The sequence below is a fragment of the Myotis davidii genome, unplaced genomic scaffold, assembly GCF_000327345.1.
Source record: "Myotis davidii unplaced genomic scaffold, ASM32734v1 scaffold1069, whole genome shotgun sequence".
Lineage (NCBI taxonomy): Eukaryota > Metazoa > Chordata > Mammalia > Chiroptera > Vespertilionidae > Myotis > Myotis davidii.
The window spans coordinates 2359773-2370362 of NW_006300018.1; the positions used below are offsets into that span (position 1 = coordinate 2359773).

The window sequence follows — 10590 nt, forward strand, 5'->3', positions numbered from 1 at the left end:
CTCGCGCCTCCGCCCAGGCCCCGGCCCCGAGCTGTGCCAGGGCTTCCACGCGCGCCGAGCCGCCTCCCACGGCGGACGCTGCACTCAGCCAGGGTTTCCCCAAGACTTTCTTCCCCAGAAATTCCCTCAAAGGGTCCGCAGCCTGCACAGGGCAGTGAAATTGCCCCGCTGGCATCTCCTGGTCTCAGCCTCTCCAAGGGACCCATGCCCGGCTGCCCTGTGGACACGAGGAGACGCGCCTCGCCCCTCTGTGCCTCACGCCACCCACGCTCTTCTGGTTCAACAGAGACCTGTTTAAAATATATATATTTTTTATTGATTTCAGAGAGGGAGAGAAACATCAATGATGAGAATCATTGATTGGTTGCCTTCTGCACGCCCCACACTGGGGATGGAGCCCGGAAGCGGGCATGCGCCCTGACCAGAATGGAACCCGGGACCTTCAAGTCCACAGGCCCAAGCTCTATCCACTGAGCCAAACTGGCTAGGGCTTCAGCAGAGATCTTGATTTAGTTTGGAAAATCACTCGAAAAGCGTTTCAAAACCCACCACTGCCCAGTCATTCAGGCGAATCGTGATCACACACACTGACACGGTTTTCTCTTACATTTCAATTAGGTCAAGAGCAAGTTCAGAATTATCATCTAAACTTGATTCCTCTCCTGTAAAATAGGACGGGACTAGAATACACCTAAATCCCTTATCTCATGGCGCCTCTGTATTTGGATGAGTTTGGTGAGGGGAGTGTGCTTGATTATCATCTCTTCCCATCTAAACGCTGGAATTACTTTTTAGAAGGAATACTTTGTACAACCAAGGGCTTAACTTTTCATAGCCTGAAACTCCTTCCCTCGCCACTGCCTGTCTGTTACAACTTAGCAGAATCTGTGATAACAGTGCTTAGAGGTAAATATATAGGGTGTCCCCCAAAAATGTACTGGTATACACACTTTGAATAATTAATTGCAGGAGGCCGCCCATTGTCTTCACTAGCAGAGAAGTGCAAACAAGGATCCTGGAACGCTGGTGAACCTTGAACCCATGGCAAGGGCCTGAGTTATGCACCAATTGTCTAGTTCTGACAATGGGAGCTCAAGCTATTTCCTGATCAAATAGTCTCAGAGTAAATCCTTCTAGTATTTACTGACCTTTATGATAGCCTGTCTGCTACTGCTATCACCTGCCTGACTAAGGGCTTTATGTTTAACCAAAGCTGAATAAAAGGCTGGCGAGGCCTGGGCACCAGTGGAGGTCCTTCCCCTTGAGTTGGACTTGCCCGCCTGGCCCCCCAATATTCCCAAATTATCTCGTCACATCTCTTTCATTTGTGTGCGGCTCCTCTTCCAGATCCTGAACCCTGAACCACGCGGGACATGGGGGAACACAATTAATTCCAATGTTTCTTTCTTTGAAAATTCCAATAGAATGACATAAATACCATGGAAAAAAACAGGCACCAAAAAAGGTGCACAGGGGGCATTATTTGTTTCTTAAAATTGCTTCTTTTCCTTCAAAAATGTTCTGAAATCAAAATTTTAAGTTGGCAATATATACTACCCTGAAAAGTATGCTGTCTTAGTGCGTTGATTTCCTTTCTCACACACATACATATAAATAACGTATTGATGAGAACATCGCTTTGTGTCTGTGCTGACAGCATGAAGTTCTAAAGAATATTTTAGGCTTCTATCAAAAGGTTAATTTTTAAAAATGTTTGTGCAAAAAATACTATTTTGAAAAAATGTACACTAGTTTTGGTGTGCTATTTACTGTATCATACTAAAAATGTTAATACTAAAAAAGAACGCTTCTTGACAACTGGAAGACTATACTGAGAGACATCATAAAGATGGCCAGAAATTCTTCTTCCTTGAGAACCAGACTGGAGACCTATTTTATGAACCACCTGAACAAAACCTTCAAGAATCATCTTTCTTTTTTTTTCTTCTTCTTCTTCTTTTTTTTTTTTTTTTTTTGTTAGAACAACTCAGCAAAATAAAATGTTTATTGTTGGGCAACATTGTTTCACACACTCATCAAACAGGCCAAAAATAAATAAATAAACAGCAAATTCATAGACAAAATAAAAGGGAAAAAAGAAACCTTTTTATCTTTGGCCTTTTTTAACCACCTTATACAAACCAACTATTTATAGTACAGATAAGCACATACACAAAGTTACTAGAATGTTCAGAATAAGATTGTTTTTGCTTTTTTTACAAGGTTTATTTCTCCTTTGAGATTATAATGAACATGGTCACACCACAAGTCAAGTCAGAAGTAGGACAGCGAATGCTCCAAAGGCTGGTGTGGTCATCCCAAAATCATTAAAAATGGCTGACCCCTAACAATATATACAAAAACATAAAATGTAAATAAAAATACAAATTTTTCTTTTTAAAGTACTTTTAAGAAAAAAGGCAGAGCAGGGCCTTGGAAGTTTTGGTTCTTTTTTCCTCCCCTGTTGCAAATTCACGTTGTGGTTTTGGTTGGGTGGTGGAGAGTACGTGTCATCTGCAGGTGGCGCTGCCCGAGGTGGGTGGGCAGGTGGCGGGGGCGGGGGCTCTACTCGAAGGTGACCACGTTTAGATTCTGAGAGGGGAAGTGGAAGGTGAATAGGTCACAGAGGCCTTTAACTTTTCCTTTTTTTGTTGTTAGTCATCCTCATCGGTCTTCTGCTTCTTGGTGTCAACATCGTCATCCTCCTCATCTTCAGCTGCCCGTTTGCCTGTAGCTGCCTCAGCCTCCTCACCTTCATCTCCATCCCCTTCTCACCATCACCTTCTTCTTCCTCCTCCTCTGCCCCCCTCCTCCTTCCTCTTCATCTACCTCATTGTCAGCCTCCTGCTCCCCATTTTCCTCATCCTCAGCCTTCGCATTCGCAGGTGCATCGCTTCCATTCTCTGCCTCCTCCACAACTTCCTTCTTCTCCTTTAAGTCCTTGATGGTGATCTAGCTGGTGTCCACGGCCGTGTCTGACATGCTGGTGTGGTCATCCCAAAATCATTAAAAATGGCTGACCCCTAACAATATATACAAAAACATAAAATGTAAATAAAAATACAAATTTTTCTTTTTAAAGTACTTTTAAGAAAAAAGGCAGGGCCTTGGAAGTTTTGGTTCTTTTCTCCTCCCCGGTTGCAAATTCACGTTGTGGTTTTGGTCGGATGGTGGACAGTGCGTGTCATCTGCAGGTGGCGCTGCCCCAGGTGGGTGGGTGGGGGGACAGGCGGGGGCGGGAGTCTCTACTCGAAGGTGACCACGTTTATGGTGATCTCCGAGCTGGTGTCCATGGGCGTGTCTGACATGGTGGGGATTTTTTTTTTTTTTTTAAAGCGAGAGTTGGAGGACTCTGGCGAAGAAGCTGCCGTGAAGGAGGCGCGCAGCGGAGGTGGTTGCAGCGAGCGAACCATTTCTGTTACAGAATTTACCAGGCGGCCAGAAAATACAAAGGAGTACCCAGAGGTACAGGAGAAACCCATTTATTTTCAGATGTTTTGCATGAACTAGTACAGTGACTCGGGAAGACTGTTTCTCTCTAAATCCTGAGCAAACCAATATGGAGGACGCTCTCCCTTTATAGCCTCTGGTTTCTTTGTCCCCCAAATATGGATGGGACTTCTGGACCTTTCACAGGCTTTGCAAAAAGCCCCGAGTGTTGGGATGGGGGCAGCGAGACGAGACCACACCTAAAGGCCGGGCCTGGTGCCAGTGCTGATAACCCCCTCGGGGGGTTGTGTATGGTTCATGGTTTGTGGCCTCTGTAAAATGGGAGCACTTAGGTAAACAGGTCTTGTAAGAGCAGATTGTGGAGAAAGGGCAGTGACTTCATTATAGGCTATCAAGAATGTGCATTAGGTTACTGGCAGAGAGTCAGATTGCTGGCCCCCCCAAAATGTCTTATTTTCCCCGTCGTTTGGTGGAGCAGAGAGGGAGCCACAGGAACATGCAAAGATGGCTTTTCAGAGCAGCCAGTGGGCTAGAATCATCTTTCAAACAGAAGGCCCACAGGGAGAGTTCAGAGCTAATGTTATGAAGCTGAAGCTGTATTGCCTTGGGCTCCCATATACTGTGGAGATCAACAACACAAAAGTTGACAGTAAACCATCAGCTGTTGAAAAGTGAGGAATGAATACTGCTTGGGATCACACTTCAAAACTGACTTTGCCAGCTCCCAGACCCTCTCTATCTCCTACTAGCAGGAGAGCCTTGTTTTAAGCCAAGTTATAGAGACAAGTTAAAGATCAGAATTCCCTGCCACTCTCACTATGGGATTATCTCAAGATTTATAATTTTTGAAGTACTACAGTATATTAGATCAAATAAATATAGCACTAGTTATGTGTGCCATAGATAATATATAGATTTTCATTCTCTTGAAGCCTACATGTTGGTGTGCATTTGAGGGGCTAATCCAACTTTTAACGCTCTAAGTAAACCATTTAAAACCAGAAGTGCTTTTCTAAGAGCCTAGAGAAGGCATTCGTATACTAGTAATCCAGAAGCTATATTAAAAAGTATTCATCCCACTCAGTGTCATCTACACTATCCAATAGGTTTTGATATTTTCCCCTTAAATGTGAAAGGCTGATTCTGAAACTCATTGTAATAAAATAATTACTTGTAAGTTGTACATTGCCTGTGAGATTCATTTTCTAAATTTTATTTAGTCTAAAAATAGTAAGAAAAAATGAAAAGTTACACTGAAATATTGTTTGTACAATCAACTCTAATGACGGGTTCACATGAACAAAACTGGAAAAATAGTAAATCTACATAGTTCATATAATAAATAAAATGTAAACACACACTATCTCAATACATAAATAGAAGTTTTACACATCAAAATACAATATATATAAAATATATCTCTAAAATTTAATGAGGTACTATAAATGACCATAATTTTCATTATAAATTACATATATATTTCAATAGAGAAATACATTTGCTCTAACATTTGGAATTTCAGAAATGGCGGTATTGTGGAGAGTAACTTTATAACCAAGCCTTTGTGTAATGCATCGCTATTAGTAATTCCCTGGAAGGGTATGCTGTAATAATATGAACAATTTCTTAATTATGGCAAAAGTACTCTTAAGGAATATAAGTTATAGTGTTTTATTTCTGTATAAGCAGTTAATACTGAAAATGAATGGGAAGATAACATATTTTCAATATCCTTAAGCACCAACTTTGTAGAATGGTGTGACCAAATTGAGGGGTTTCAATAAAGGCAACTTACTAGATTACCATTCCATTTCATTATTTATAAAAATCACTTTAGATGCACTCTTCCAAGGCAAACTATATTTTAATGTGCCTCAAAACTTAATGATTATACTGCTTCTCAGTATTTCAGAGCCTGGATGACAAATAAACCTCCACTTTAGACACTTTAAAATATGGTCTTTGTACATATAAAATTGGACAAACTAATAACTTAGGGGTAACAGAAAGCAACTGAATGCATTTATTCCCCTACTCAAATAAAGGTTTGAGGAAAACTTATGACAAGAAAAAAGGGAAAGTACAACGATGCTTAAGAATTCTTTACTAGATAAGTGCTAAAAGGGTGGGGGTTCCACATTTAACACCATACCAGTGTTTGTCTACTTTATAATTTTGGCCAGCTATATTAGTAATTTAATAAGATGTTATTTAAATAACTGAATTATTTAATGAAAAGATTTAGGTAATTTTATAGTGACTTGAGAGAATCTATTCTATCTAAAAGTTGATATATAGTGTTTTTATGTATCATTATATTGAGAGATTTCTAAAGTCCTTGGGTAATTTCTTATTCTCCTCAAATTTGTATACTCTTTCCAGCAATGAGTACACAGTGAGTTAAAATTGCCTACAATTGTAATTACTTTCAGGAGGCTCATTTTTTTTTCTGTAGATTATAAGGAAATTATTTTAGAAATATAAATTAATCTGCCTTTAACATCTCATTCCCATATATCCCATTCCATGTAATCACTTTACCATAACATTTTTGCTTCAATTTTATCTTCTAAATAAAGCCTCCAATTTGGGGAGTAAATATACCGTCTGATTAAAATGTTAAACATATTAAACATATAAAGTATATAACAACTTAATTGTTACTGATCCACTGATACTTATTTTCTGTTTCTTCTTTTTGGGCTCTTTGTTCTTCTCGGTGGTTAGCTGCAGTCCAAAATGTGATTTTTTTGAGTACTTGTTGAAGAAGTTTAGGAGGTAATAAAGATATTTGACTTTCTAAAATTACAGCATTTTTACCAATGCAGTCAAGGCATAACCTGCAAACAAAACATAATGGAATTAGTCATTTTTTAAGTTATAATATAAAAAATATATAGGTAAGCTTCTTAAAAATAAGTCATTTAAAATCTCTATATAGAAAAGCATAATATGCAAATTGACCAGATGGCAGAATGACCACTCGCTATGATGCACAATGACTAGCAGGGGGCAGGTGCTCAATGCAGGAACTGCCCCCAGCCCACAGGCCCTGATAGCCTGTTGTGAAGGGGAGAGGGGCAAAGGGGGGGGGCCTGCCGGCCAACCTCTTGGTCCCTCCCCCCGGCTAACAGGCTCCAATTGCCCAATGGGGAATGGGGAACTGGGAGTGGATGGCGGCGCGTGCAGGTGGCACCAGGCCAAGGTGGGTGTGAGTGAGCAGGGCCCCGATTGCCCCGCTAGTCGCCCTATACACAGAGGCAACTGGCTCAGTGGCGGGGGAGTGGGGCCAGCTGCTGGCAGCTGGGGACGATCGGCCCTGATTGCAGGCTAGGCCTAGGAACTCTACCCCTGCACGAATTTTGTGCACCGGGCCTCTAGTTTTTTTACATAATAATGTATTTCCTTTGTATTGTTTGGAACATGATAGGACGTATATTCTTTGTAGAGTACCACAATAATTGGACATTTTTACAGCGTAGACACTGTTCTGACCAAATCCAATGGGAACAGAAAGGACAACTTACCATGCATGATGTTCTTTAAGTAAAAAAAGGTCCAGACTTAATTTCAAAGCAGGTTAGCCTCTAGCGGAGCCTTGTCACTTGCCCTTATAGCCCGATACCCATTACTCTTCTCTGAGGACTTTTTCTTCCATCTCCTAGGCCAGTGATGGCGAACCTATGACACGCGTGTCAGAGGTGACAACACTTCTTGGAGTTTGATAAATATTTATTCCTAGTTTATTGTCTAGACTCTAGACCAGTAATGGCGAACCTGTGACATGCGTGTCAGAGGTGACACGCGAACTAATTTTTTTGGTTGATTTTTCTTTGTTAAATGGCATTTAATTATATAAAATAAATATCAAAAATATCTTGGTTTTACTATGGTTGCAAATATCAAAAAATTTCTATATGTGACACGGCACCAGAGTTAAGTTAGGGTTTTTCAAAATGCTGACACACCGAGCTCAAAAGGTTCACCATCACCGGCCTAGATGAAGCATCTGACATCCATTTTTACATGGTGTGACCGGGTCCTCCTCAGACTCCCTCTATCAGTGTCTGACTTAAGTTGACCCAGAGAGAGCAGATCTGAAGAGAGGAATGAAGCGATGCCACAGAAAGAGCCAAGAGACTACCGGAGAGAGGTTCTCCCCATCTGGGGGCGGAGTGTTCATGTTTCCCCTTTCATTCCACTAGAGGGCAGTATCCTTTCAAATACAATTCCATTTCCAGGGGTGGGCAAACTTTTTGACTCGAGGGCCACAATGGGCTCTTAAACTGGACCGGAGGGCCGGAACAAAAGCATGGATGGAGTGTTTGTGTGAACTAATATAAATTCAAAGTAAACATCATTACATAAAAGGGTACGGTCTCTTTTTTTTTAAAGTTTTATTCATTTCAAACAGGCCGTAGTTTGCCCTCGGCTGCTCTATACCCTGAAGAGGGTTTTGTACTTTAAAACCAAAAGAAACCTGATTAAGATAAGAACCATCAAAAATGCATCTATTTCAACTGGTAAACTTTAATTTTAAAAGGTAAATATTTTATAAAAGTTTTAAAAATAGACTCAATGGATTCTGCTGTGGTTAATCTGTTGTCATTTCTATAAGGATTTACACTGCACAGATTTATATCTTCTTCCAAACTCTCATGAAGCCTTTTCTCTAGACTTTGTGAAAATTCTCAATAAAAAGTAAGAGTGAAATGAGGAATAACACTTATTACGGAGGAAGCATGTCCTACTCCTGTTTGTTTTTCCCAGTTAGTGCCAGATGCCTTCAGACTTGGAATTTAAAATAAAATGAGTGCACTTGCTGCCTGTGGACAACTAGCTGTGGTGAACATGCTTCACACAATAAATCTACTAAAGTCCTGATAGAGTCAAGTTTTGATAGGCTCAGCATTCAGTACCCACTCACAGAAGCTCTGTACTAGGTGCAAAGGTGATACCAAGAAGCCTGACTGATGGGCACCCTTAGTCCCAGCCTCAAATACAGGCCCATCCATGTGTCCTTTGCTTTCTCTTATTTCTGTACTGATTCATCTTCCCCACCATTGCTTCTCTTTGTGGAGGAAAGACTGTTCCAAGAGAGGAATGACCGCTGCCTGACCAGTGAGCTGGACCTGAGCCGGGGGTGGGGGGACCTGTTTCCCCACAACCCTCCCCCATCTTGGGCACTGTCTGATCCTGATTGATGTTTGTTATGACATGAACCAGTGCCCTTCCCCTGCTTCGCACTACTGGTTCCTGGAATAGGCCATTGTCTTGAGCTGGACAAGCATGTCAAGCAATTTACCATAATCGGTAGCATTCACATAGGAGTACAGGGACTATTGCCCCTTCATCCCATATAATTCTTTTTTTTTAATGTTTTTTATTAATATTTTAATTTTTAAAATATATTTTTATTGCTTTCAGAGAAACGTCAATGATGAGAGAGAATCATTAATCAACTGCCTCCTGCACATGCCCCACTGGGTAATGAGCCCACAACCTGGGCATGTGCCCTGACTGGGAATTGAACCATGACCTCCTGGTTCATAGGTGGACACTCAGCCACTGAGCCCCTCGGCCTGGCTCCCATATAATTCTTTGATGCCTGTCAAGTGGTGTGCAAATCCATTTCAAGTTACAGCCACTGAAGATGCACATCCCTGGTATGTTTCCCTCAATTAACTCCATTAATTACCAGACTAGAGTGGCCAACCTCTTTCTTCAGTCTTTCTCGGCCCTCTGCTTAAGGAGATTTTCAGTTCTGGGACCTTTCCCAGGGTCTGCGTGTACTAACAATATTCCCTTCCAAACCACCTCTTCATGCCTTTTGGAGCACCACTGGGTCTGCAAACACCCCTGCTTCCTCTGACTTTCTGTTCTAGCTTTAATTGAAATCGAAGAAAATTGCTTTATGTGCAGCCCTCTTGAGAAAAGAGTATATTTCCCTCACCTCCGCTCTCACAGTCCAGGAGCCAATGCTAGTATTCTCTCCTCACTGCTGCTTCCAGCCTGCGATCATTTCACCTTCGGGTGTCACCGCCTATCAACCTCCTGCGCCCCCCACCCCCACCCCGATGGATAGTGAGGGCTTCGGCCCTGGCTCACCACGGTCTTGTCCCTCGACTGATTTTGGCATCTGTGGGGAAACCCTTTTTCATTCTTTATGACCTTATGAGGGCAGTTCAACTCTGAAAACTTAAACTTCCATATCCTCCTCTTGGCCCATAATCCCTGCATCCTTTTAATTTTTACACTCATCTTTTGACTCTTCTTGGTTCACCAAATAATAAGAACCCCTCCAGTTTTAATTATCTTTCCTATCCAGCCTAGTCCATATGCAGGTCATTCTCTTGCCAACAATTTTAATCCCGCTCTCCACTGTCCCTCCATTAACCATCCTGGCTAAATTCCAGGGAACTCTCCTTTCTGCACCTGCAACCTGGCTGCTCAGTGCTGCTGGAGAAACCAGGCTCCTGCCACTGCACCGCGGTTCCCCTCGACTCAGCGGCGCCCTCCTGAGTCTCAGCACTGTTGCAGATCATAAGTCAATCTTCTCAGTCACCTCAGCAGCTATTTCAAATTTCACCACTATTCTTAAGTTCAAGTCCTCACCTTTCTTCTTTCTTATCAGATGACCTCACTAGCAGCTAAAACTTCCTCAGAGCCCTGCCCCTAACCAACAAATGTGTCTGTCTTTATATCTGTACTTCCTTCTTTGCCTACTGTGTCAAAATTATTCCTGCCCCAGTCAAGGGGCAATTCAATGACCTATTCGCTAAAATTCATCTCCTTGAGGAGAAACCAAGATGGTGGCATAGGTAAACACAGGAAATTGCTGCCTCACACAACCACTTCAAAAATACAACTAAGACAAAACAGACATCATCCAGAACCACAGGAAGGCTGGCTGAGTGAAAATTATACAACTAGAAGGAAAGAGAAAAGCACACTGAGACTCAGAGGAGGTGCAGTGTGGAAGTAAAGTGCAGAGTTACGGAGGCGCATGCGGAAAAGGCTGGCAACTGAGGACGCGGCTGTCTTTTCAATCGGGAGGGAGACACAATCTCCCGACTGCTCTGAACTCCAGTAACGGGCGAGTCTCTGGGGACCCCACCCCAGATGGGGAGAAACTAGACT

At 42.1% G+C, this 10590-nt stretch overlaps 2 protein-coding genes across 3 annotated transcripts in view; both read right to left on the reverse strand.

Annotated features, from left to right (window-relative positions):
- Window positions 1-3308, reverse strand: part of KLHDC2 (kelch domain containing 2) — a 15696-nt gene extending 12388 nt beyond the window's left edge. Inside the window, exon 1 of the mRNA XM_006776093.2 lies at window positions 3250-3308. Within this exon, the coding sequence (XP_006776156.2) occupies window positions 3250-3308 (59 nt within the window). The remainder of the gene's footprint in view (window positions 1-3249) is intronic.
- Window positions 3309-3742: 434 nt separating this feature from the next.
- KLHDC1 (kelch domain containing 1) overlaps window positions 3743-10590 on the reverse strand; it is a 55042-nt gene continuing 48194 nt past the window's right edge. For both annotated transcript variants that reach the window (XM_015571995.1, XM_015571996.1), the window contains exon 12: window positions 3743-6290. In XM_015571995.1, the coding sequence (XP_015427481.1) occupies window positions 6104-6290 (187 nt within the window). In that variant the 3' untranslated portion in view covers window positions 3743-6103. The remainder of the gene's footprint in view (window positions 6291-10590) is intronic.